The 24470-nt window shown below is 35.6% G+C and overlaps 9 protein-coding genes, 4 non-coding genes and 1 pseudogene across 16 annotated transcripts; 8 read left to right on the plus strand and 6 right to left on the minus strand.

The window, feature by feature from the left end:
- Positions 1-422: 422 nt before the first annotated feature.
- Positions 423-897, minus strand: AC3.12. Of its 2 annotated transcripts, none has more exons than NM_001420563.1 (3): positions 840-897; positions 696-787; positions 423-572 (listed from the first exon to the last, which is right to left on the minus strand). In NM_001420563.1, exons 1-3 carry the CDS (start codon positions 863-865, stop codon positions 568-570), a joined length of 123 nt encoding a protein of 40 aa, NP_001407533.1. In that variant the 5' UTR covers positions 866-897; the 3' UTR covers positions 423-567. The 2 variants fall into 2 exon arrangements, with proteins under 2 accessions (NP_001407533.1, NP_001256213.1); NM_001269284.3 differs by having other exon boundaries at positions 430-572; positions 619-787; positions 840-894.
- A 520-nt stretch (positions 898-1417) lies between these two features.
- Positions 1418-1746, minus strand: AC3.13 (annotated as a pseudogene). The gene has a single exon. A coding segment is annotated over exon 1 (329 nt).
- A 94-nt stretch (positions 1747-1840) lies between these two features.
- Positions 1841-3327, minus strand: abu-1 (Activated in Blocked Unfolded protein response). Its single transcript, NM_073266.4, has 2 exons — positions 3233-3327; positions 1841-3150 (listed from the first exon to the last, which is right to left on the minus strand). Exons 1-2 carry the CDS (start codon positions 3284-3286, stop codon positions 1927-1929), a joined length of 1278 nt encoding a protein of 425 aa, NP_505667.1. The 5' UTR covers positions 3287-3327; the 3' UTR covers positions 1841-1926.
- On the plus strand, positions 2226-2375 carry AC3.16. The gene has a single exon (NR_069278.1). It is a non-coding gene; the product is annotated as an Unclassified non-coding RNA AC3.16 (non-coding RNA).
- Positions 3328-3942: 615 nt separating the features above from the next.
- pqn-2 (Prion-like-(Q/N-rich)-domain-bearing protein) lies at positions 3943-5564 on the plus strand. The gene is made up of 2 exons (NM_073267.3): positions 3943-4032; positions 4254-5564. The coding sequence occupies exons 1-2, from the start codon at positions 3979-3981 to the stop codon at positions 5475-5477; spliced, it is 1278 nt and encodes a 425-aa protein (NP_505668.2). The 5' UTR covers positions 3943-3978; the 3' UTR covers positions 5478-5564.
- Positions 5565-5750: 186 nt separating this feature from the next.
- On the plus strand, positions 5751-7241 carry spe-10 (Palmitoyltransferase spe-10). Its single transcript, NM_001026168.5, has 5 exons — positions 5751-5773; positions 5824-5976; positions 6026-6272; positions 6395-6987; positions 7098-7241. Exons 2-5 carry the CDS (start codon positions 5849-5851, stop codon positions 7183-7185), a joined length of 1056 nt encoding a protein of 351 aa, NP_001021339.1. The 5' UTR covers positions 5751-5773; positions 5824-5848; the 3' UTR covers positions 7186-7241.
- Positions 7242-9796: 2555 nt separating this feature from the next.
- On the minus strand, positions 9797-9943 carry AC3.15. Its single transcript, NR_069279.1, has one exon. It is a non-coding gene; the product is annotated as an Unclassified non-coding RNA AC3.15 (non-coding RNA).
- Positions 9944-10027: 84 nt separating this feature from the next.
- AC3.5 lies at positions 10028-15006 on the plus strand (the record flags this gene model as incomplete). Of its 2 annotated transcripts, NM_001269285.2 has the most annotated exons (12): positions 10028-10084; positions 10779-11092; positions 11359-11478; positions 11678-11852; positions 11899-12359; positions 12410-12506; positions 12558-12678; positions 12755-13020; positions 13064-13264; positions 13307-13975; positions 14021-14241; positions 14287-15006. In NM_001269285.2, 12 exons carry the CDS (start codon positions 10028-10030, stop codon positions 14855-14857), a joined length of 3273 nt encoding a protein of 1090 aa, NP_001256214.1. The 2 variants fall into 2 exon arrangements, with proteins under 2 accessions (NP_001256214.1, NP_001256215.1); NM_001269286.3 differs by lacking the exon at positions 10028-10084 and having other exon boundaries at positions 11043-11092; positions 14287-14857.
- A 25-nt stretch (positions 15007-15031) lies between these two features.
- On the minus strand, positions 15032-16724 carry col-151 (Nematode cuticle collagen N-terminal domain-containing protein; the record flags this gene model as incomplete). The annotated part of the gene is made up of 4 exons (NM_073269.3): positions 15032-15199; positions 15256-15764; positions 16377-16536; positions 16584-16724. 4 exons carry the CDS (start codon positions 16722-16724, stop codon positions 15032-15034), a joined length of 978 nt encoding a protein of 325 aa, NP_505670.1.
- AC3.14 lies at positions 15382-15530 on the plus strand. The gene has a single exon (NR_069280.1). It is a non-coding gene; the product is annotated as an Unclassified non-coding RNA AC3.14 (non-coding RNA).
- Positions 16725-17163: 439 nt separating the features above from the next.
- On the plus strand, positions 17164-19321 carry ugt-1 (glucuronosyltransferase). The gene is made up of 9 exons (NM_073270.6): positions 17164-17359; positions 17428-17496; positions 17540-17656; positions 17703-17745; positions 17790-17987; positions 18083-18464; positions 18510-18649; positions 18693-19011; positions 19058-19321. The coding sequence occupies exons 1-9, from the start codon at positions 17216-17218 to the stop codon at positions 19233-19235; spliced, it is 1590 nt and encodes a 529-aa protein (NP_505671.1). The 5' UTR covers positions 17164-17215; the 3' UTR covers positions 19236-19321.
- Positions 19322-20303: 982 nt separating this feature from the next.
- On the plus strand, positions 20304-22808 carry ugt-2 (glucuronosyltransferase). Its single transcript, NM_073271.5, has 11 exons — positions 20304-20463; positions 20511-20579; positions 20732-20845; positions 20893-20935; positions 21201-21290; positions 21334-21441; positions 21517-21898; positions 21945-22084; positions 22136-22221; positions 22270-22502; positions 22546-22808. The coding sequence occupies exons 1-11, from the start codon at positions 20311-20313 to the stop codon at positions 22721-22723; spliced, it is 1596 nt and encodes a 531-aa protein (NP_505672.2). The 5' UTR covers positions 20304-20310; the 3' UTR covers positions 22724-22808.
- A 139-nt stretch (positions 22809-22947) lies between these two features.
- F15H10.8 (DUF3485 domain-containing protein) lies at positions 22948-24405 on the minus strand. The gene is made up of 5 exons (NM_073272.4): positions 24247-24405; positions 24019-24203; positions 23647-23919; positions 23331-23597; positions 22948-23285 (listed from the first exon to the last, which is right to left on the minus strand). Exons 1-5 carry the CDS (start codon positions 24299-24301, stop codon positions 23004-23006), a joined length of 1062 nt encoding a protein of 353 aa, NP_505673.1. The 5' UTR covers positions 24302-24405; the 3' UTR covers positions 22948-23003.
- 21ur-15033 lies at positions 23767-23787 on the plus strand. Its single transcript, NR_069281.1, has one exon.
- Positions 24406-24470: the final 65 nt, after the last annotated feature.

The raw sequence follows: 24470 nt of genomic DNA on the forward strand, positions 1-24470 counted from the left end.
ATAAATCAGGATGAGTGCCGCAGGCCCGAATACACTTAAAAAAGACCCAGAAAAAATATTATCTTCAAATGGCCATGGCTCAGTCAATTTTGGTTCAAAAAGATCCAAATTTTCCCCAGTTTACTAACTTAATGTACTGCGAAGCCTAGCGCGCTTGACGCGCTAGTCAAAAATGATTGTAAACATAAGAATCGGACGCATTTGTTGTTTTAGAATGTTTTGGAGCAACTTTAACGTTACAAATGCAACGCTTGTATTATCATAAAATTAATGATGATAAAAGAAGATCCAGTGTGCCATATTTCTGTTTATTATCTAAGAATTTTGAACAAATAAACTAGTTTTATTAAACACTTCTGAAAAAAAAAAATGGTTCAAAGACATTTCACCGCTTTTTGTCGGTAACACATAAATGAAACAAAAAACATTATAAAATATTTTATAAAAACACACAAACACACAACTTGAAGTTTCCATATCTACTAATTCCTTTTCTCCACGCCATTTTTGTTGCACAAATCGCTTTCACAACATCTCACAGTTACACCGGCTTTGACTTCTATCTTTTCACCCTACAATATACTGTATTAGACTTTGTTATTACGGGTATTCTCTTACTTCACACAAATTCAAAAGTCTCCTATCAGTATTTAAAGATTGGCAACTGGCAGTTGCTGTATCAAAATCTTCAGTACCTTTAGAATAAGATTCGAAACAATACTTCATTCCAGTTTCACATGTTTCTTTCACGTAATTCTCCATTTGTTCTCCTTTAACCAATCCGCGGCTACATGTTTAATAGTTGTTTGAAACCGGAAGAGATACTTATTTAAATTTACCTGCATAGCATGTTAGACCACTGCATAGTGCCAGAAAGTACGAGAAAAGCAGATAAAAAAGAAAATGGGAGAACCCCTTGTGAGATGCAATCATGATGGATTGAGAAATGATTTAAATCAGTTGAAAATGTAGAAAAAACACGCAACCAATAAACAATTTTTTCTAGAACTTTATTTTACAATAATTATTCAAACAGAATCCATAATTTTTGGCGTGGACACGGGTTTTTTTTTCGAAATCTGAAATATTTTGAACAAGGAATCGGAAAAAATGGGAACTATATTCGATGTTCTAAAAATTACATCTCACAGTTACACCGGTTTCTATCTTTTTGATATTCGGCTCTCTTTTTGGTATTGGAATTGATGAAATTAAGTAATTATTTAATGGGAGAAAAACTAACTCGAACAATATTGCATGCTTTACTAATAGAAGATATACGGTATCATTCCAAAGGTATCAGGCAACAAATGTTACAATAGATACGAAAATACTTTATTTCTGTAGTTTAACATGTTCTCGATAGGACGCTGAAGCATGACAATAAACGTGTGGTCAGTACATTTTCTCCTCAGAAGCAAATTGTGTTCCCTTTCTACAACACAAAAATCTGAGCACGCAAATGAAAACGTAAAGAATTACTACAAAAATTATAAGAACAAAAGCAATAACATCAAGATTATAATAAATAATTGTATTTAATCTTGATCCTTCCACGTGTAACTCTTCCAAAACTCCATGATCAATTGCAAATTGTGTCCATTTTGTAAGGCGTTCTTCTGGACTGAATGGATTGTCTCTCATCATTTTTCCAATTCTTATCGCATTTTTTTTGTAACTTGGAGTGTTTTCATGACGTTATTTGATTTACATAACTGTTTGAAATGAGGATATGTCGTGTAAAATCATTAAATTGAATCTTGTTGGATTCAAAGATTTGAAGCTCGGTGATATGATTATTTAAAAAAAAGTTATTTGGATGCCGTATTCGAAGTAAATTATTTCAAGCAATGTTATTGTGAAAAAAAAGAAAAAAAATTGTGTCATATATACAGAGAACTGATGTCAAAGTTACGCATTCGATGTCTACTTTCTCTTGCAACACTGTCCATTTCCACATGGAGAATAGTTTTGCTGGCACGAGCAGGAGTTGACTGATTGTGTCTGGCATGGCATCTGGGCTGGTTGAGCAGCAGAACAGGATTGAGAGCAAGATTGGGTGCAAGCTGGAGCACATTGTTGCATTGGTTGTTGCTGCTGAACGCATTGCTGTTGGCATGATTGCTGGCATTGTGGTTCACATTGTGCAGATTGGGAGACTGAAGCTTCCAGAATGATTGTGACAACTTGTGGAGCAGCAGTAGTGGCAACTGGAGCTTGGCATGCAGATTGGCATTGCTGGCATTGTGGAGCAGATGGTTGCTGGCACTGTGGAGTACATTGTTGTTGGCACTGTTGAGTTTGTTGGCACGAAGTCTGACATTGTTGGCAAGCTGGTGCAGATTGCTGTTGACATTGTGGAGCACACTGTTGCTGACAAACTGGAGCAGCTTGTTGGCAGGTATTCTGGCACTGCTGGCACTGTGGAGCTGATGGTTGTTGGCATTGTGGAGCACACTGTTGTTGGCATTGTGGAACTGCTTGCTGGCAGGTGGTCTGGCATTGCTGGGTGCATTGCTGATTGCACTGTTGGGCTGGAACTTGTTGTTGAACACATTGTTGTTGGCATGATTGCTGGCATTGAGGAACACACTGAGCAGAGATTTCCATGTTAATCTTGATTATTTGTGGAGCGGCAGTAGTGGTTGGAGCACATTGTTGAACACATTGTTGCTGACATTGTGGCTGACATTGTTGAATTGGTTGAGTTTGAACACATTGCTGTTGGCACTGTTGTTGGCATTGTGGCACGCATTGAACTGGAGCTGGAGTCTGGACAACACAGGATTGTTCACAGGCTGGCATGCAGGATGGTTGACATTGAACTGGAGCTGGAGTAGTTGGAGTATAACAGGAAGAAGTCTGACAGCTTTGTTGGCATGTAGATTGACATTGACTAACAGATGGAGCAGATTGACATTGGTTCTGGCAAGACTGCTGACAAGCTGGGGCACATTGAGAAGCTTGAATTTGGTAGGTTTGTTGCTGAACTGGTTGGGCACATGAACAGGATTTCTGGACTGGAGCAGTGTTCTGACAGGAACAACTGTACTGTTGTGGTTGAGTATAGGTGGTTCGTTGGCAAGAGCAACTTGGTTGAACTCTTGGAGCACAGCCACAGGATTGGCGTTTATCGCGAATTGTTGTTGCCTGAAAATTATATGGTATTGTAAGATAAATATAATTATTAATGTATTTTACAACAGTGATTCGTAAGTGATAAGAAACGTACTTCGGCAAGTAGAACGCTAGAAGCAATAAGAGCTGCAATTGCGATAAAGCGCATTGTTAATATGCTTGAAGAGCTGCTAGACGGCAACTGATGTCCTTTTGTCAACCTTTCAGACTTTTATACCAACCTTCTCCTACACTTTTTCACTAACCATCGAACACATACCGGAAAGTTGCTTCCCACTTATCAGACTCTATCCATCAACCGGCTCCATGACGAGCGCAAACATAGCAATGGAGGCATAGCAAATGATCCGAAGAACACGTGTGCCGTCTCATGGTTTTACACACTATTTTTTGGGAGCACGGAGAGTTGCAAAGATTGAAAAAAGGTTGGGTGCGCGTTCCGTCGAATGGAATGTGCTGATACGGTGTGTGTTTGACCGAAACGAGTTTCTGCTTAACTATATGTACCAAAGTTATCGTTTACCTTTTTAGGTACTGCTGGTAAATATTTGTCTTTTACATTTTGAGATGAACATTTGATTTCACAAGTACACTTTAAGTTTATCGACTTTCAAGACCACTCATTACGACATAAATAAAACTACTTTTTCCCTGTTCGCGCACTTATCATTTTGCTCACTAAGCTTCCATCAAAGTGTTGATCTCCTCCGCATCATTTTTTACATTAAGATAAATAGGCGGGAATTCAGGGTTTATGTTCTTTGGTTAACCATACAGTGTGAGTATAAAAGGCCTGGAAACTAGAGAAAATCATCTGTTCCAATCCTTTCGAACCGTATCATGCGCTTCTTCGCAATTGCAGCTCTTCTTGTTTCAAGCTGTTTCCTTATTGAGGTATAATGGCCATCTAATAGTATTGTTGAGCCAAATGTTCATTTTAAATAGTTGTTGAACAGGGCTGAGCGGCGATCCAAAAAAATCGGCTAAGTACCCAAATTTAACAAATATTTGTTTTTCTTGAGCATTGCTTGCAGACATAAGATTATATATTCCACGATTTCAGTCGACCACGATTGACCACGATTTCAGTCAAATTTCACAAAAATCATTTCCAGGCAACAACAATTCGCGATAAACGCCAATCCTGTGGCTGTGCTCCAAGAGTTCAACCAAGTTGCTCTTGCCAACGAACCACCTATACTCAACCACAACAGTACAGTTGTTCCTGTCAGAACACTGCTCCAGTCCAGAAATCCTGTTCATGTGCCCAACCAGTTCAGCAACAAACCTACCAAATTCAAGCTTCTCAATGTGCCCCAGCTTGTCAGCAGTCTTGCCAGAACCAATGTCAATCTGCTCCATCTGTTAGTCAATGTCAATCTACATGCCAACAAAGCTGTCAGACTTCTTCCTGTTATACTCCAACTACTCCAGCTCCAGTTCAATGTCAACCATCCTGCATGCCAGCCTGTGAACAATCCTGTGTTGTCCAGACTCCAGCTGCAGTTCAATGCGTGCCACAATGCCAACAACAGTGCCAACAGCAATGTGTTCAAACTCAACCAATTCAACAATGTCAGCCACAATGTCAGCAACAATGTGTTCAACAATGTGCTCCAACCACTACTGCCGCTCCACAAATAATCAAGATTAACATGGAAATCTCTGCTCAGTGTGTTCCTCAATGCCAGCAATCATGCCAACAACAATGTGTTCAACAACAAGTTCCAGCCCAACAGTGCAATCAGCAATGCACCCAGCAATGCCAGACCACCTGCCAGCAAGCAGTTCCACAATGCCAACAACAGTGTGCTCCACAATGCCAACAACCATCAGCTCCACAGTGCCAGCAGTGCCAGAATACCTGCCAACAAGCTGCTCCAGTTTGTCAGCAACAGTGTGCTCCACAATGTCAACAGCAATCTGCACCAGCTTGCCAACAATGTCAGACTTCGTGCCAACAAACTCAACAGTGCCAACAACAATGTACTCCACAGTGCCAGCAACCATCTGCTCCACAATGCCAGCAATGCCAATCTGCATGCCAAGCTCCAGTTGCCACTACTGCTGCTCCACAAGCTGTCACAATCATTCTGGAAGCTTCAGTCTCCCAATCTGCACAATGTGAACCACAATGCCAGCAATCATGCCAACAGCAATGCGTTCAGCAGCAACAACCAATGCAACAATGTGCTCCAGCTTGCACCCAATCATGCTCTCAATCCTGTTCTGCTGCTCAACCAGCCCAGATGCCATGCCAGACACAATCAGTCAACTCCTGCTCGTGCCAGCAAAACTATTCTCCATGTGGAAATGGACAGTGTTGCAAGAGAAAGTAGACATCGAATGCGTAACTTTGACATCAGTTCTCTGTATATATGACACAATTTTCTCATTTTTTTCACAATAAATAATAATAATGCTTGAAATAATTTACTTCTAACTTCCAAATAATTTCTTCGATAATCAGCAACAAATAAAGTCCCATAAATTTTTTTCACAAAACATTATTTCTAAATGCCACGGTATTTTTTTACTCCTGCGGTAAATGAAATAAAACTTCACGCAATCCAGCAGTACATTTTTTACAATTTTTGAATATTTCTCAATCATTTCTGCATTTGGAAGTCGTTTGGTAAGTTCTTTTGAACATGATTTGAACCAAATAAAGTTTATATGATTTAGACAAGAAATTTAAAAGTGAAAACCAATGTCATGGTATTCAAAGATTTACGTAGCAGTGCGAGAATACCGCGCTAAACATAAAATCACTGGATGGATTTTGACGAGATGTCTCAATGTACTTCTTTTCATTCAACTTATTTTGCTCTGGTGGTCGTGAGTCATTCTTGATTGTTTGCGAATCATTTAACTGGGTCTTTTGCAGACTTTATATGTACGTGACAGTGACAATTGGTTATTACGTTCAGTCAACAATTCAAGCAACCATTTATTTGATTGTTGGATCATTTCTGTTTGTTATGTCAATGTGGAGTCTTGCAAAAACGTTGTTCACGAGAGTTGGCAGAGTTCCAGAAAGATATCGACCTAGTAAAGAACTTGAAGATAGATTGAAAGCAGTCACACCGATGGAGAAAAATCGATACGTGGTAGAGAAATCGACACCTGAACAGGTAAAGTGAAAAAATCAAAATAAGTGGTTTAATCTTGTCTTGATTGTTTTGTTTTTTATTATTATTTGTTTATTTTATGGATGCTAAATACACTTTATATAATACACCAACAAAGTTTTCAGCTTGCACAACAAAATACTATTTTGGAGGAGATGTGTACTTACTGTAAAGTAGTCGTCGCTGAATGTGATCAAGTGGGAAGGCTCAAGTATTGTTACGAGTGCGGACATATCAAACCGGATCGTGCCCGACATTGTAGCTCATGTGGGAAGTGTTGCATTAAGTATGATCATCACTGTCCATGGATAAACATGTGTGTTACACACGTCAATTACAAGTACTTTCTACTCTACATTATCTACACCAGTTTTCTTGTTTATTGGTATTTGCTCACTTCACTAGAAGGTGCTGTTCGATATTTTATCAATCAACAATGGACCGATGAATTGGGAAAGTTTTTGTTCTACTTGTTCAGTTTTATTGTCGGCGGAGTGTTTGGTTACTATCCACTCGGTGAACTTATCATATTCCATTATCAATTGATCTCATTGAACGAGACAACTGTCGAACAAACAAAACCAGCTCTTCTAAGATTTGATAATGCAGCTGACTACAATATGGGGAAATATAATAATTTTCAATCAGTGTTTGGATGGGGATTATGGCTGTGTCCAATTGATTCCAGCACCCAGGATGGTCTGCATTTCGACATAAGGTATTTTAGAATTTCGTTTAAAAATCAGTTTAGCACTACAAAACGTGCGCAATAAAGTATTTCTTTCTGAAAATTTTTCTTGTATATAAGCTAATCAGATATTTTTCCAGATACGTCAACACCCAGCAACGGAATCGATTTGTTAGAATTGAGGAGGAACCATCAAGTACTCAAAGTTCGCAGTCATCGATTCAATGATTCGGTTTAATGAAACTTTCCTTGATGTTTTTTTTTAAATTAATTTTTGTTCGTATCTATATACAGTGCTCCACAAAATGATACGGCCACCCCTAAATTTTGGTATAACTCAAAACTGGGTTAAGATAGCAAAACATAGTTTCATGTGAAAATGTTCGTTGTACTGGCTAGCTTTGAGATAAGTGATGGAAATATACCCGAAGCGTTCGTAAAAAAGAAAAAAAAACATTTTTTCATGAAAAACTATTTAAAAAACTCCACAAAATGATACGGCCAGGTGGTAGAAAAGTAGGAAAACTTAGAAAAATAAGGAACAAGAGATGATTAATAATCCACGGGATGAGCTCTTGTACTAATCACATCAAAAACGCGTGAATCCATGAAAAGTTAAAGATTGTCCAGGAGAGTTTGGTCAACTTTATGCCATGCGTCAAGAATTGCTCTTTTGAGGTCGTTAACATTGCTATTGTTTCCATCGTAAATCTTTCTCATCATGAATCCCCAAACGTTTTAAATTATGTTTATGTCCGGGGAGCAGGCAGGCGAGTCGGGAACAGGGAGCCCTCTGTCACTTATCCACTTGATTGTACGACGCGCGCGGTGACAAGGCGCTCCATCTTGTTGGTAAGTGTATTTTCTGGACCTGTTTCGACGGATAAACGGTATCAAACCGCGCCTCATCACATATCTGTAATCGCATCCGCAAACTGGATACGATTTTGGCGGTGTTTTTTGGTGACGCATGGAGCCTTTCTCAATTTTCTTCTTTTAATAAATTGGGACTTCGAAAGAACTCGTCGTACGGTCTCAACATACACTGGCAGGTTCATCTCGCTCTTTATTTTCGAGCAAGTCACTGTTGAATTGGATGCTCGACAAACGATATTCCGCTTGTCCCGATCAGAAAAAAGTGGTGGGCGACCAGAAGACTTTTTGGGGCCATAAGCCGCAGGATTGGAAGCATATCGAGAAATCATATCTCTCGAACGATTCAAATTACGAGAAATCTGACGATGCGATGTGGAGCACTGTACTTATTCACACTTGATTTCATCTGAAATTCATATCAAATGTTTTTAAAGCGAAGAAATACCTTCAAATCAAAGGACAAAAAGAACAATTAATCATTGTTTGATATTCGAGTGCCACGTCATAATATTAGCCTCTGGAACAAGGGCATTTCTGATTCTTCACTTGTATCCCAAAACAGAATCATAAACAGTTCTTCCCTTCCGTTGCAAATTGCATTTCGCGAATTGCGCTCACGGAACCTGAAATTTGTTAGAATTCTTTTAGAAAAACAGACCACACCCGACAGGACAGAAAAATCGAATTCTTGTCTTTTTATCACTCATTTACAATTCCATTTTACTCACCTTTTCTCAATGTCAGACGAAGTAATTCACATACATAGATGTCAATTTACTATATAGCCTTCAAAACAAAAACGAAGTTATTTTTCTCTTCCTATTTTTAAACAAAAATTTTCCCCAAAAGATTTTTGTAATTGTCAGGCGAATATTTCAGAAACCATTTCATTTCACATAAATAGGCTTTAAAATTTTCTGTAAAATTTGGGGTTTTCAATAAATGTAGAGCAACAATCTTAATGGTTGACTTCCAAGAATTTTGATAGCTGTAAACTGAGAAGTTGCAACTTTTTGACTTTAATTTGAAATAATTTGTTTTAATCGTTGAATATAACTTTTGATTATTTCAGCACTGTAAACTGTGAACAGTTCCCATATAAACTGAAAATGAGGACGAAAACGCGAATACGTTGCTTTTGAAAATAACTTTATAGTTTCGATGGTTTCATAATAGGATTTCTCGCAACACTTTTTCACATTGTACTAGTTTCTGATCTCCCAACTTGTATTTCTTTTTATGAGAATTGAAGTGAAACCTGTCTTGTAAGGTCACTCACTGATACTGATTGATCGACGTTGATTCATTTTCAAGATACTAGACAAAAAATAAATTGAGGAAGTGATAAGACTGTGAAAACAGTTTATTTTCACATGAGATCTGAACTATAAAATGCTTTTATTTATTATTTCCAGACATTTTAGTAGATTTAACATAACAAGTATCTTCAAATGTTGTTGATGAACTTTAGTTGATCTTGATCACATATTTGATATATCACGCTGAAAACTATCTGCAAAAATAAAAACAAAAATAAAGTCGATGTGATAGATTTGAATGATTTTTTGTCCGAATTGTTGATCGCTTGATTAGATTATAAATTTCTGAAGGTTGATGATCAGTAGCCAATTACATTAGATATTTTCTGAAGGTTAGCACATTTTCACTCATAGCTTAAAGTGCGTATACGTATAAAGTCTTTCCGGTCTTCTAATATTAAAAATTAAAAATCAATAAAGAAAAATAACTCATAAAGATCTTCAAAAAAAGGTTTACACTAAAAATCATCACCATCCAGTATCAATCGATGACCCAAATAATTTTAAGTTGAATCAGTTGGTGAACATGAGTAAAACACATAGGTTTGATATCTGATTTGTTGATTTTTGAGTGATTTGACATCTTTCTCTCATACCATACCTATATTTTTCGCGCCCACCCGCAAAAGAACCGAAAAAGAATTGAAGACATGTAGTCTGTGACTGTAGGGTGATACCCAAGAGGTTTATTTTCGCGCTCTACTGCTGATTCTGAAGGCGGTTTTTATCAAAAACCGAACAGAGGCCGTCAATTGACCGTTGGTTCTTCGATTGATTCTTCTACCATCCAAGATGAACACAAATCACTCCCATCTCTTCCCATTTAACCTTTTTTGGGAATCTTCATTTTGAGTCATTTTCAGAAGATTTCAAACATGGAGGACGTCGACTTGGGCAAGGACCGAACTCAACTCATTGATTTTGTATATGCAGTTAGTTTGTAAATGACATTGACAACCTTAAATTCGAGAAGTCATATCTTTTTCTATTAACCTGGCAAACCTTCAAGTGAAAATTGTTTAGGCAGCTTTCAAAAGTTTTGCACTGAGATCAGCCATGTTTTCATTAAGATCAATTACCGTATTTTCTCTATCAGACTTGCACTCCCCCTGCTTTACTTTGATGACTTATATCTTGGATGTGTTTGTGCAAGTTTAATAGGGAAAATATGATAGATGAATCAAAAATTAATCTTTAGTTCAAACTTTTATTCATTCTAATATTTTTGTATTTTTATTTGGTTCTTCCCTTTTATTTTTTGTTACCGTAGTTTAACCAACTTTGGCACTTTCCACCCATATTATTGTTCAAATTATTATATTAAACTAAAATTCAAAAAACTTATCTCACTTTTTTTACTGAATTAACTTTCAAATTAAAATAAGTCGAGTTTAATCTTTGGCGTCAATTAATGTTTTCAATGTATCTAACAAAACAGTTTAAATCATACGACTTCCTATTTCTATTTCGAAACAAATAAGTAGGCGTCGATATAATTTTTATCTTTTTTTATTGAATGGGGGTCAGAAAGACTAAGAACTAAGGTTCAAGGATGAGTGACGGCATTTCAAATTTATTCTCCAGACTTTTGTCGTCACCTACAAAATGATTGTATTTTTCTTACAGAATGGAAATGGATCAGCATCAAACTTGAATAACAGAAATAATATTCCATTGTCGGAAAAAGCGGCAAAAGAACCTCTTCAAACTCAACCCCAAGAAGCTCCACCGGCACCGAAACCCAAAGTACAGAAACAAAAACCACCTGTAAAACCAAAAAAGCGAATTGCATGCAGTCCAGGATCAGCAATATGTCTATTCTTGCTCGCAGTTGCTGCAATTATATTTGCAGCTTTCCTCGGGCATTATCTTACAAAACAAAATTACGAAATGATGCAATTCAAAAGTGCCAACGAGTCGATGACAACCTGTAAAAATTTGTGAGTTTCATGTACTAATAAAGCTGAGATGGAGGACTCCAAACCCCCTTGCCCTCTGAGTGCGGACGTGGTGACAAAATTAATCCTGACAGTGGAAATCAATTATTTATATGGAACAGTAATATTCAAATTTGAGTTGGAGCTCCTTTTGTCTGCAAAAAAAAATCAAAATTAGCATTGTAAGGTTTAAAAGTAACAATGGAAACGTCATATCAATCCTATACAACATACAAAAAACAAAAGGTTATAGTAATCTGTAATTTCAGCACAAGATCCCATAAGAAACATCAGGATATTGTAAATGAAGAGGATGCTGATGAGAATGCCTCAATCAAGCAGCCAACAAAAGAAGAATTAGCTCTACCAAAGAACGTGCAACCTGTTTGGTATGTTAACACTTTAAAATCATAATTTCTACCTTCAATTATTCTAGTTTGGGTTTTATAAAAAATCGACTATATATGTTAGATCTTGAAGACAAAAACTTTCAAACCACACGACGTTGTACTGAGATTTTCAATTACATATATTGATGACACTTGCGTTGAAGTGAAACATTTTATCTAAAAGAGAGCTATTTTATAGGTACGATGTTAGCCTTTCTCCAAAAGTTGGTGGCAACGGAACCATGGGATTAGCTCATGTAAAGTTGAATATCGAAGAGCCAACCAACAAGATTGTTCTAAATGCTAAGGACATTGAATTCACAAGAAATTTGGAAAAGATTCAACTTTCGAAAGAAGTTACTAAAAGAGCAAAGGTTATTTTCTCTGTTCTGGAGACACGCTAACAACTTTTCATTTTAGAAATCGGTCGATTCCGGTACAAACTCAACATCCGAAATGCCAGAAGGTTCCGGAGAAGAAGCAATGGCAACGACTGCTACTACAACCACAACTGAGTCAACAACCCCTGTTTCGTCTTTTGTTGATACAGGAATCAAAGTGACAAACATTGAATTTGACGAGAACTTGGAGAAAGTCACTTTGACTTTGGATCAAGAATTGAAAAAAGGAAGTACCGTTGTTCTCAAGATTCCATTTACATCAAAAGTTTCCAATAATAATGGATTAAAAGAATACAAATACAAAAATTCTGAAGGAAAAGAACAAAGCATGTTCACAACTCAACCAAGTTATTCTTATTTACGTCATGTGTTCCCAAGCTTTGATCAAGAAGCATTCAAAGCTCCAGCTGCAATCACTTTAATGCATTCAAAAGGATCAATTGTTGTTGCTAATACTGGAGTAAAAACAAAGGATGATGGGTGAGATATTTTATTCAATTTTGATAATACCGTTTTTTTTAAATTTAAAGAGATGCTCAAACTTCAACTCTCAATAAAGTTCTCGATCCTGATTTTGTTATTGGAGATCTTGTTGCAAGTGAAGTAAACACCACTAGTGGAATTACTGTAAGAAATCAATGTTATAAAAATGTTATTTTCGATCTATTTTTGTTCTAGATCAGAATTTGGACAAGACCAGAAGTCAAACACTCCACTGAACAATCATTGGACTATGCTAACCAAGCAATTGACGCAATGGAACATATTCTTCAATCAAGATTAGAAAGCAAAAGTTTAGGTGGGTTACTATTTTTTAAAAGCTTCAATTGAAAATAATGGAGACAAGGTTGTAACTTAAATTTGAAAGTTTTCAGATATTGTTGCTGTTCCTGGATTCCAAACTGGAAACAGAGTGAGCCCATCGTTCATTGTTCTCCCAGAAGAAGATATTTTGTACAATGAACAATCGAATGACATAAATCAAAAAACTCGAATCGCCAGAATGATTTCTAATAGAATTGCTGCTCAGTGGTTTGGTGGAATTACAAATCCTGAAGAGTTTGGCACATTCTGGCTCAATGAAGCTCTGCCAAGATTCCTCGAAGTTGAAGCTTTGGAGAAGATTTTAGATATTAATTCGGTTCGAGAAATCATTTTGAAAAATACACTATTACATATTTCAGGACGATTTATGGACTTATGAAATGGAGAAAATTCTGGAAAGAGATGCAACAGCTACATCTCAACCTTTAAGAGTGAAAAATGTGTTTTCTTCTGCAGATATTGCCGAAATTGATCATGAGTTTATTGGAAAGAAAGGAGCTGCTGTCCTTCGAATGATTCAGAAATCTGTTGGAGTTAATGTTTTCAATAAGGCTATAAGAGTAAGGACTGGCAATTAATAGACTATTAAAAAGTTAATTCAGAGCTTTGTATCTTCATATCGTTCGGCATATCCTTATGATGATGGTCTCTGGAAATCATTCGAAAAGGCACTCGGAGGAAAATTAAAAGGATGGAACAATGAGCCACTTGATGTTGCAAAGTTCGTCAATACTTGGGTAGATCAAATCGGATTCCCACTAGTTTCCGTTGAGAAACTGGACGATGAAACTGTAGAATTATCTCAAGAGAGATTCAAGAATGATCATAAAACAAAGGAACAATTCAAATTCCGAAATGCTAAATATTGGTTTAACTGGGAAGTTCCATTGTTCCTTAAAAGTTCTGGACCAGTTGGAAATGTTTCATGGCTTCATGAAGCATTCAGACTTCCATTAAATACATCTGATTCAATTTATTTGAATACTGATTCGAATGGAGTTTATCGTGTTAATTACGAGGAGAAACGGTGGAATGATATTGCAAAGCAATTGGAAAAGTCTCACGGAAAATTGTCAGAAAGAACTAGAGCTCGTCTTATTTCTGATGTGTTTGCATTGGCAAACAGTGGAGCTCTTCCATTCGAAACAGCTCTCAATGTTACATCATATCTTCCAATGGAAACTGCAACTGTTCCATGGCTTATTGCAACACGAATTTTCAAAAAGTTGACAGAAAGATTAGAAGGTGCACCAATACAAGATAAACTTAACGTAAGAAATTTTTTCTGTAAATATAGATTTAAGAATCATTTTCAGAGCTTCATCTATCAAAAAATACACAAAAAGTTTGAAGAAATAAGTTCATCTCCTGGTGAAGCAAGCTCCAACTATCTCAAAAACCGTCTTTACGCCAACCTTCTCGACTTGATGGCCATTGTGAAACCAGAAAAATCGAATGAAAAACTGAATGAATTATTCGTTGAAGGATTCCTCGCTCCGTGCCAATTTTCTGGAAATTTCAGCAGTGACTGCTCAGAGTATGTTCACAAGTTTATTCCTTTTAATCAAACTCTAAATTATAGGGTGCCAGGGGATCTTCGAGAGAAGGTGTACTGCAATGGAGTTGAATTTGGAAATGACACAGTCTTTGAAACAGTCCGCGAACTTGCCGAAAAGGAAGTCGATGGAGCCGAAAAAGATCTTCTCCAAAATTCTCTCGCCTGTTTTAGAGATCCACGTGCTCTCCGTCGCCTCATTTTGGATAATCTCAACAGTACTTCTACAGTAACACTACTACTGAGAAAAATGAATAGCCGTCCAGTTGGAAAAGAAATTGCAACAAATTGGATTATCGATAACTGGTCAACTGTATTAAAAAAGAAATTCAAAAATGATCCAGAAACATTAAATGCAATTGCTGATGCTGGAATCATTTTGGACAATGAAAGAGAAAAGAGCATGATTGAGACATTCATGGAGCATCATCATAAGAGCACACATGGAATTGAAAGTTTGGATAAAAAGATTGAAGAGGCGACAACAGATATCTACTGGAGAAAGCAGAAGATTAATGAATTGAATGATTATTTGGATGGAAAAATGAAAGGCCCAGCCAAAGATGATGAAATGGAAAGCAGTGAAGAGCAGGAATAAATGAATTTCCATACAATGACAAAAACTATTAGTGACAGATAACATAAACACTTGATTTTATTTATTAATGTGAAACCGGTCAGAGTTCATAATTTTTGTTGTAACTTGTGTTTGCCTCAACATTGAATAAAATGTTTATAAATCGGACAGATGTGGTTCAAAAATCAGAAAATGCTATGCAGACACTTTAACTTTTCTAACTCGTCTCCAGTCCGAAGATGCTTCGGGTTTCTCTGTTGGCGTGGATGCCTTCGTATTGTAATTAGAAAACTCGTCAGTTTTTCCTCTTTGTGGGCATTTGCAGTATCCAGAATCCGGCCCAGGACGACCACTGCCACCAGGCTGAAAAATATCAATTATAGTTTAATAATATTTTTTTGAAAAATATTTTGACTCACCCTTCCAGGATGCCCATCGACTCCAGGTCCACCCGGTTGACCTGCTTTTCCTTGCGGCCCAGAAGACCCAGGCTCCCCAGACATGGGATAACCGCCATCTGGACCAGGCGGTCCCCCTCTCCCGACTCTTCCAGGGGATCCGGCAGGTCCTGGTGATCCATATGATCTGGTTCCTGATCTGCCTGGTTGCCCAGTTGCTCCATCATGCCCATTAGCTCCGCCCGATCCATTGTCTCCTGGCATTCCTGGATATCCTGGAAGACCTCTCCCTCCAGGAATTCCATCCATTCCAGTAACACCCACATCTCCAGGATGTCCCATTAATCCTGGCCTTCCAGGTTGTCCTTGTGGTCCCATTGGACATTGAATACACCCATTATATGGTAGCTTCATTGATAGCAATACGCCGACTCCTCCGGGGCTTCCAGGTTGTCCAGCTGAGCCGTCTTCACCAGGGTGGCCAGGATGACCAGGACGTCCCGGGGGTCCTTCCGGACAGATCAATGGCACTGAAAACGCTCATTTAAATGCAAAAGATCGTGTCCCGTAAAAATTTTCTGTATAATTCCGTGATTATTTTCACTCGGGAATCGCTCGCCCACTATGGGGGAGTCTACGCAAGGACAACGCAAGGACAAGGACAACATTCTAATGGAATGGAAACGATTGCCCGACTGCACCAATTCTAGTTCAAGTGAACAATGATAACTTTTGTATTCTGTATTCCTTCACGTCTCCCAGCGAGCGTAATAAATTATTATTATTATTATAAAAGGAGAGTTTTGATCAGATAAATTTATTATCGTTGAATATCCACTTTCTCTGTTTCTCGTTTCATTCTCTAAACGACGTATGGATAATACATATGATGAAGGTCTAAAAACTTCAAAGAAATGTCTCCTAGTTTTGCAAATTTCCACCGAAAAAAAATTTGGTCGGTTCTCGGACCATTTATGTATTGTATTTTATTTGGCTTATGTTTTACTCAGGAAAGTAAATAACTTTTGCTAAATGTACATAAAATCAGCAATGTTTTCAAAAATGTTTTGAGGTAATCCGGCTTCTATGTGATATATTAATTCAATCCTAACTGATAAGATAATTATAAATTTAAAACTTACTGCTACCTCCAACTTCTGGAACAGCATAAGAATTGGTTGGTGGAATGGTAACATATCTTGGCTGCCCATATCCATGACGTGGTGGTAATTTGATTCTATAGACTGCCCGTTTTTCTCTAATTGATTCAGTTATCAAATTCCACGCATCATCGGAATATTTCTACAAAACATTGAATTAAAAACTTGAAAAATTAATTATGGACCAACTTCAAATGTTTTCAGATCTTCAAGGGAAGTAATTTCAAAGTTTTCAATTTCATTAAAAACCGAAAAAATTGAAGCGAGAATCGTAAGAACTGCAAAAACAATGAGCAGAATAGTAGCGAATAGAAAATTTGTGTGCTTCATTTTTGTTTTCAGTTTCAGACAGGTGTCTATATTTTATACTTTTCAACACAATAGATATTAATTATTTTAGAGAGAAAAAAACAGGAAACAGCTACATAGTGTGAAGTGAAAATAGAAATATGAAAAATGAAATAACAATGACTTTGACGAATTTATCCCTCTTACCCTAAATTTTCAATAAAATCAAAATACAACAAAAGCTCCAAACTCTAAAATTACTAAATTGTATTTTTGTACCAAAACTAGCTTCCCGACATTGATAAGTAACGCACTGGCACAAACTCTAATTTTTTAGTGAACACAAAAACAGTAATCTGCAAAACTTTCTTTCTCGTATTCTCTGTTTCTCTACATACCGTACTTAATATTTCACTATCTTATCTCTCTGTGTCTCTTGCCGACCAAAAAACTAATGGTGGATCGCTATATAAAGAAATGTTAGGTAAGGAGTTGAATGTCAGTTATTTCTGTAAAAACTAGAAGTTTCTAAAATGAAAATCTTATTTCTACTTCTTACAAGCTTAACTTTTTGTTATTCTCATAACTTTCTCGTAGTTTCTCCAGTTTTTGGATACAGTCACATGAAATTTATGAATAAAGTAGCGGATACTTTGGCCAACGGAGATCATAATGTGGTAAGTTTTAAAAATTTTGATCGAGTTATTTGCTTGCTTCTTCAACCTTTTTGTTATTTCTTATTCAGACAATTCTTCAAACATACAATTACGAACATTTTGGTAAAATCCGTATGGCAAAGAATACAAATGTCGAGGTATGGAGTAAAGTATTAATTTATTGAAAAAAAACTTTTCTAGATCCTAGACTATCATCTCGACGAAAGCAAAGCGGTCAGCAATGAAAACTCTGCAAGTGCCTTCAAATACATGTGGAATACCGAAATAATTAATAATCCAATTACTGGAGCTATAGCAGTTGGTTTATGGATACTTATTCCGAAATACCATAGTTTTATTTCAGACTTCAACAGTTCTATATGGCGAAATGAAGACAATGTGTGAAAGTAGATTTAAACCAGAAAATCTAGATAATAATGTTTTATTACAGAGGTTCTTCTTGACAAAAAACTACACAAATGGATTCTCTCGAAAAACTTTGATGGATTTATTTCCGAGCCATTCGATTTTTGTGGTCTTTATCTTGGAGATCACTTGAAGCTTAACATAATTCCAATGCATTCTTCAACTAAAAGTCTTCCATCTGTTTACGCAATTGGGGAACCATCATTGCTTAATTTTTTACCATGTGAGTTTTGTTTATTTTTGAGCAAATTAAAGGTGACAGACGATTCTTATCAACTGATCTTATGATTTTCTATAAAAAATATTTATAATTTCAAGCCATGAGGACAAAGTTCGGAACGGAGCAAACTGTTTTTGATCGAATCGGTGACATCATTGCTCTTCCATGTCTCGAACTCGCATTCTCGAAGCTTTTCGAAAAACAATACAAACAAGCATCTCAACTTTTGAATGGGGATGTTCGACACTGGAAGGAAATTCTTCAGACTGCCACGTTTTATTTTTCGAATGCCAATGATTTTATTGCATTTCCAACACCATCACTTCCAAAACATGTACACATTGGAGGATTCACAATTGATCCACCAAAAAATCTGAAATTAGAAGAGGAATATAACAAAATTCTGAGTCTTCGAAAATCAACAGTCCTTATTTCATTTGGAACCGTAATTCAATCAGCGGATATGCCAGAAAGTTTTAAGTGATTATTTTAAATTTGGAATTAAAACAACTATTTCAATTTCAGAGATGGGATTATCAAAATGTTCCATCTTCTACCAGATACCACTTTCATCTGGAAGTATGAAGTAGAAGATCAACAATTCATTGAAAGGCTCCCGAATAATGCGATTCTGAAGAAATGGGTTCCTCAGCCAGCTCTGCTTGGTATTTTATCTCACTTTTCTTTTGTACTTATTTCAATTTTCAGCTGATCCTCGACTGAAACTCTTCGTAACTCATGGTGGTCTCGGCAGTACTTTAGAAGTTGCATACTCTGGAAAGCCTGCCCTAATGATTCCAGTGTTCGGAGATCAATTATTGAATGCAAAAATGTTGAGTAGACATGGTGGTGCTACTGTTTTTGATAAATATGATTTGGAAGATGCCGAAAAATTGACATCTGCAATTAAAGAGATTATCGGAAATGAAGAATTCAACAAAAAATCACATCATATTGCTGATCTTCTAAGAAATCAACCAATTGATCCAAAAGCAAATCTTCTGAAACACGTGGAGTTCAGTGCAAAGTAAGATAAACAAAATTAGGATAGCAAAGATTTTATAAAGTTTCAGATTTGGAAGAGTTGATGCTTTGGAACCATACAATGTTCACTACAACTTTGTTCAGTACTACATGTTAGATGCTTTTGCCATTATTTTTTCAATTTTAATCATTATCTTTTATTTAGCACATTTACTTTTCAAATTTGTTTACAAACACGTTTTCAAGACAAAATCAAAGAAAGAGTAGTTTTAAAAAGTTTTATTTGCTATCAATTTGTATCTCTTGTTGATTTAATTCATATTTGAGCCTTAATAAACTGTCTAATCTGCTTTTATCAACATAAAAAATGTACACCTAAAAGGTGCAAATCCATAAAGCAAAAAATAAATGGCGGAATCTAGACGATATCTTTTTCCCTGCTTTTGAGATCCCTGTATTTGTGTCTACTGGCAAAGCATTTTCAACATTCTTCTCGTATTTTATCACCTCACAAGTTGTAAGAAAAAACGTACCGTACATTCTCAATTAGTATATAAGCCAACTACTCCACTTTGAAAATTTATATCTCGGTTCATTCGGATGATATAAAATAAATAATTATCAACGGCAAATTTTTAAAAAATAGAACTGACAAATATTTTGCTAATTGCCTAATTTTTAATAGAAGAAACGAAAACTAAAATATAAGCTTTCAGAGTTGAACAAATGGGTGCAATTTCAATGGATAATTTAACAGTAAATCAGAAAACGGTTTAACAGTAAATCAAAAAACAGTTTAACAGTAAATCAAAAAACAAAAAAAAATTATTGTACAATGCCATCAGACTTTTCTAAACTCCATAGTTTTCCAAGTCCGAATACTAAGAAAAAGTGATGACCGAAATTTCTAAAAATTGTTTCATCACATCGATGTTTTCCAACATTCAAACCTTAATGATTCCCTATAAATAACAATATCTTTCTACACCATAACATATTCGAGATTAACATATTTGTGAATATATCGTTCATTTACAAATCATTTAAATTTAATTCCCATCTAGGCTATTGAGAGTCTCCTACCCACAACACACAGACAAATTAAGTGAGTACATTCTGCCCATGGTTAAACATTTAGTTTGCTGTCTAAGCCTCGAATGTCTCACCATATGATTGGGAGTAAATTTGTGGTTTCTGCGGGGTTTGTGTTGGTTTCTTTTCTACCTCTCTATTACTTTAACAGTTTCTCATCAGTTATCTAGATCAAAGAACCATACCTCAGTTCGTATTTAACTAGGGTAACTCTACTGGTGTCGATCGAATATTTTCATTTTTACCCACTATGAAACTGTTCCTCCTAGTATTTTTATTTTTTGCACTCTACTGCAATGTATTAGCATACAATTACTTAGTTGTCGCCCCAGTATTTGGATATAGTCATATGAAATTTATGAACAAAGTTGCTGATACTTTGGCTAATGGAAAACACAATGTGGTATAGTGTTCACATAAAAATGTTTTGTTGGTATTTTCTGATTTTAGACTTTGCTGCAAACCTACATTTACGAACACTGGGGGAAAATTCGAATTGTTAAAAACAAAAATATCGAGGTAAGCTTACACTGAATTTTTGTGATTCAGAACAAAATGTCCCTCTTGGTTTCAAAAAAAATTAATCAAACCAAAAAATCGAGTTATTCCTAGAAATACATGGCATCTCCAATATCGTTACTATTGAGATTAATTAAAACTTAAAAATTCAGATTATTGACTACCACAACAGTGAAAATGTGCCAAGTAATGAGCAATCTGCCAGTGCGTTCAAATTTTTTTGGGACAACGAAATAGTGAATAACCCTATAACTGGAGCAATGGCGGTAAGAATATCCATAGAACCCAAGAATCTTCAAATTGATTTTTAAAGCCAATGTTCATACTCTACAATGAATTCAAGCCGATGTGTGATAGTGAGTTGATAAGAAAAGTACAATTGTTTGATAATAACTAGAGTGATGCAACTTCAAATTTATCACGAGAATTTGGTTGCGAAATTATCGTTTGTATGTCTGTAAATGAAACTATTTGTTTCAGGAAAAATTAATCGGTCAGAAGTTGACATTTTGATAATGATGAAAAAAGTTGTGAAGTATTGGAGTTTTTGAACATTTTGTGAAAGTAAAAGTCAAAATAATTCCTGGAAAAAAATCATAGAAATTTAATCAAAAATTTAAGGAATTCTAACCGACAAGGAACTGCATCAGTGGATTCTGTCAAATAAATTCGATGGATATGTGGCGGAATCATTTGATTTTTGCTCGCTTTGTAAGCTACATTAGGTTGTTCAAATTATGAAGACTTTTTTCAGACCTCGGAGATCATCTTAAACTCAATTTACTGCCAATGTTCTCCACAATTAAAAATGTTCCAGGATCACATGCAATTGGAGAGCCATCTCTTCTCAATTATGCTCCATGTAAGTTATCTTTATGAAACCTCTGAAGTGTAATATTCAAATCGTGCTAAGTGTTCAGTAAAACAATATTTTCAGCGTTGTATACAAACTTCGGATCAGATCAAACAGTTTGGGATAGAATTCAAGATATAACTGCATTCACATCATTCCATTATGCATTTTCAAATCTTTTCGAACGGCAATACCGGCAAGCATACGATCTTCTAAATGGCGATGTTAGAACATGGAGGGAGATTTTGCAAACTGCTACATACTTTTTCTATAATAATAATCCATATATTGGATTCGCTATGCCGACTCTCGAAAAGTCTGTAGAAATTGGAGGTTTTACAATAGATCCACCACATGATCTGAGTCTCAATGAAGAATTTGATAAACTTCTTGATCTCCGAAAATCAACAGTTCTCATATCATTCGGAACTGTTGTTCAATCTGCTGATATGCCAGAAAATTTTAAGTAAGGGACATAAAACAAAATCTTTAAAATACATTTAAAATTGAAGGAGCGGTCTTATCAAAATGTTTGCAAAATTACCCGATACAACGTTCATCTGGAAGTATGAAGTGGAAGATGCGGAATTTTCAAAAACACTATCTGAGAATGTGTTTCTCAAAAAATGGATTCCTCAACCTGCACTTTTAGGTTATACTCGAGGTTTTCTCATCATTGATAAATATTTATTTTCATTTACAGCTGATCCGAGGTTGAACCTTTTCATTACTCACGGTGGTCTTGGTAGCACATTGGAAGTTGCATACGCTGGGAAACCATCTTTAATGGTAAATCTATCCAAAAGAGCTTTTCACTCTATATTCTCTTTCGTTTAGATTCCAATATTTGGTGATCAAATGCTCAATGCAAAAATGTTGAGCCGCCACGGAGGAGCTATATCCTACGATAAATACGAATTGGAAAATTATGAGAAACTCACAGAAACAGTGAAGGAAGCGATTTCAAACAAAGAATATAACAAGAAGGCATTGTTATTGGCTGAGATTCTTCATAATCAACCAATTGATCCAAAACAAAACTTGTTAAAGCACGCAGAATTTACAGCAAAGTTTTTATAAAACAAAAACAGTTTTGATAAGGAAAAAATTCAGATTCGGTCGAGTTCATGCTTTGGAGCCTTACAGTGTTCATTACAATTTCATAAAGTACTACATGTTGGATGCGTATGCAATTATTATTATTTTCTTTTTATCAATCTTGTATGTATTGAATTTGATAATCAAGTTTGTGTACCGCAAGATTTTCAAATCTAAACGAAAAACCGAATGATCTATTTTCGGATACTTATATTTTATTGTTTGAGATATTTTCTGGTACATTCTGGATCTTTGTAATTAATAAAAAATGCTCTAGCTCCACCAGTGGTTGTTGTTGTCGGACGCATGAATATAAACTTTGAATTTTTCTCCAAATTTTGAATCATCTTAAGCCATTGTGATCCGCTATCAGAATCAACTTCAATTATCATTTGGCATATTATATATTATTAGAAAAAAGGTAATAATTCTCTTTATGAATCAGACAAAGAAAACAAAAAAAACAAACACGACTACTGTAAATATTTCCTAATACACATTGGATCAGAAACATTTAAAAGATAAGTTCTTATTAATTCTCCTCCTTCCGTTGCAATTGGTCTCATAAAAATAAATCTCTTTTCATCAACCAATGGATTTATTAATTTGAACCATCGATCAGCGTCATTTTTGGTTATTTCAATATTAACTTGGCACACAACGATTCCCATTTTTGCAAACTCTCCATCTTTATTCAGATATTTTTCATATTCGAAGTTTCCAGAATTTGGGGTAATCCAGAGCATATCAATTTTCTAAAAGTACTTTTATTTTACTACAATTAAAATTATTATTTTTACCTTTTCCCCAACAGTTTGATTGAAGAATGTGTACTGATTCATTGTTGCCACATAGTTTTTATCAGAAAATTTGTCATAAACATTTGCCAGCTGCAACTTGTTATCATCGGTCGATAAAGCAACTTGGTAAAATTTCCCATAAGCACTGTTTTTTCCACGGAATGGATCAGTCCCAAATGTTTCAAAATCATCAAGAAGATTTTTCAAAGTGTCTTCAGATTTGGTGTTATCACTTGCTCCTAAAGTAACCAAAGTAGTTTTTTCTTGCTGAAAATTGTTAACTTTAAAAGTAAAATCACTCAAAAAGGTAACTTACACAGTTGGGAAGTATCGCCCAGTATTGTTTCTCTCCATTATCAAATGATCTCACTGGGATTTTAGAAGTTAAATCTTCTTCATCACATACATAAATAGTATATGGCCAATTAAAAAGCATTCCTTGTGGATTCATGGAAAATCTCAGTAAAAGCATTGAAGCACATTTGTTGAACTCGTTCATAATTGCTTCAGCGTCATGGAGGGGATTCGGAGAATCAATACTTAATTGGCAACTTGGGAGTTTTTTATAATTATATGGAATTAGTGGGGGCTGAAAAAGTTTTGATTTAATTTGATTATAATAACATTCAAAAAAATCTTCCTCGCTACTCTGCACTTAAAATTATATTTCAATTTTAATGAGACTTACGGAAGGTGTTGTAATAAAAGGAAGTTTCATTCTTAAATTCGGCTCGGGGGCAATAATATTTGAATGCTCTTCATTCTCATATTCAGAGTTATTTGAATCAAAACTAAACAAATTGAAAACTAAAAAGATAACAACAAAAATGATTGCGCAATAGTGAAGAAAACTTTTTCGATATCTGTAGAACTCTGAAAAATTCAATAATTTTTAATTTAAACAATATTCGCTAACCTTTAAATTTAGAAGTTCTAACATTAAAATCATGAAATAAATGATAGCTAGCCATTGTTATCCAATAAAACGACGGCTTTTCAAATTTTTGAATAGATGAATCCAAATCGAATACGGAGATTATAATCTCTATTTCTCACTTTTCTACTGTTCCAATACATTAACGAAAAGGCGGTTCTAATTATTTAAAATGTTTCAAACCAATCGTAACTATTCAATAAACT

The sequence above is a fragment of the Caenorhabditis elegans genome, chromosome V (assembly GCF_000002985.6).
Source record: "Caenorhabditis elegans chromosome V".
Classification (NCBI taxonomy): domain Eukaryota; kingdom Metazoa; phylum Nematoda; class Chromadorea; order Rhabditida; family Rhabditidae; genus Caenorhabditis; species Caenorhabditis elegans.

Excerpts from the sequence above, each read along its gene's own strand:
- AC3.12 (NM_001269284.3), bottom strand. The coding sequence starts at position 865 with ATGCAGTGGTCTAACATGCTATGCAG. Across the intron at positions 788-839 it reads TGGTCTAACATGCTATGCAG|CCGCGGATTGGTTAAAGGAG; the intron begins GTAAATTTAAAT and ends TTAAACATGTAG. Across the intron at positions 573-618 it reads GACTTTTGAATTTGTGTGAA|GGTGAAAAGATAGAAGTCAA; the intron begins GTAAGAGAATAC and ends AGTATATTGTAG.
- abu-1 (NM_073266.4), bottom strand. The coding sequence starts at position 3,286 with ATGCGCTTTATCGCAATTGCAGCTCTTATTGCTTCTAGCGTTCTACTT. Across the intron at positions 3,151-3,232 it reads CTAGCGTTCTACTTGCCGAA|GCAACAACAATTCGCGATAA; the intron begins GTACGTTTCTTA and ends TATAATTTTCAG.
- pqn-2 (NM_073267.3), top strand. The coding sequence starts at position 3,979 with ATGCGCTTCTTCGCAATTGCAGCTCTTCTTGTTTCAAGCTGTTTCCTT. Across the intron at positions 4,033-4,253 it reads CAAGCTGTTTCCTTATTGAG|GCAACAACAATTCGCGATAA; the intron begins GTATAATGGCCA and ends AATCATTTCCAG.
- spe-10 (NM_001026168.5), top strand. The coding sequence starts at position 5,849 with ATGTCATGGTATTCAAAGATTTACGTAGCAGTGCGAGAATACCGCGCT. Across the intron at positions 6,273-6,394 it reads AGAAATCGACACCTGAACAG|CTTGCACAACAAAATACTAT; the intron begins GTAAAGTGAAAA and ends CAAAGTTTTCAG. Across the intron at positions 6,988-7,097 it reads GGTCTGCATTTCGACATAAG|ATACGTCAACACCCAGCAAC; the intron begins GTATTTTAGAAT and ends ATATTTTTCCAG.
- ugt-1 (NM_073270.6), top strand. The coding sequence starts at position 17,216 with ATGAAAATCTTATTTCTACTTCTTACAAGCTTAACTTTTTGTTATTCT. Across the intron at positions 17,497-17,539 it reads CAAAGAATACAAATGTCGAG|ATCCTAGACTATCATCTCGA; the intron begins GTATGGAGTAAA and ends AAACTTTTCTAG. Across the intron at positions 17,657-17,702 it reads CAATTACTGGAGCTATAGCA|ACTTCAACAGTTCTATATGG; the intron begins GTTGGTTTATGG and ends GTTTTATTTCAG.
- ugt-2 (NM_073271.5), top strand. The coding sequence starts at position 20,311 with ATGAAACTGTTCCTCCTAGTATTTTTATTTTTTGCACTCTACTGCAAT. Across the intron at positions 22,222-22,269 it reads CTGGGAAACCATCTTTAATG|ATTCCAATATTTGGTGATCA; the intron begins GTAAATCTATCC and ends TCTTTCGTTTAG. Across the intron at positions 22,503-22,545 it reads CACGCAGAATTTACAGCAAA|ATTCGGTCGAGTTCATGCTT; the intron begins GTTTTTATAAAA and ends GAAAAAATTCAG.
- F15H10.8 (NM_073272.4), bottom strand. The coding sequence starts at position 24,301 with ATGGCTAGCTATCATTTATTTCATGATTTTAATGTTAGAACTTCTAAA. Across the intron at positions 24,204-24,246 it reads TAGAACTTCTAAATTTAAAG|AGTTCTACAGATATCGAAAA; the intron begins GTTAGCGAATAT and ends TGAATTTTTCAG. Across the intron at positions 23,286-23,330 it reads ATCAAACTGTTGGGGAAAAG|AAAATTGATATGCTCTGGAT; the intron begins GTAAAAATAATA and ends AAGTACTTTTAG.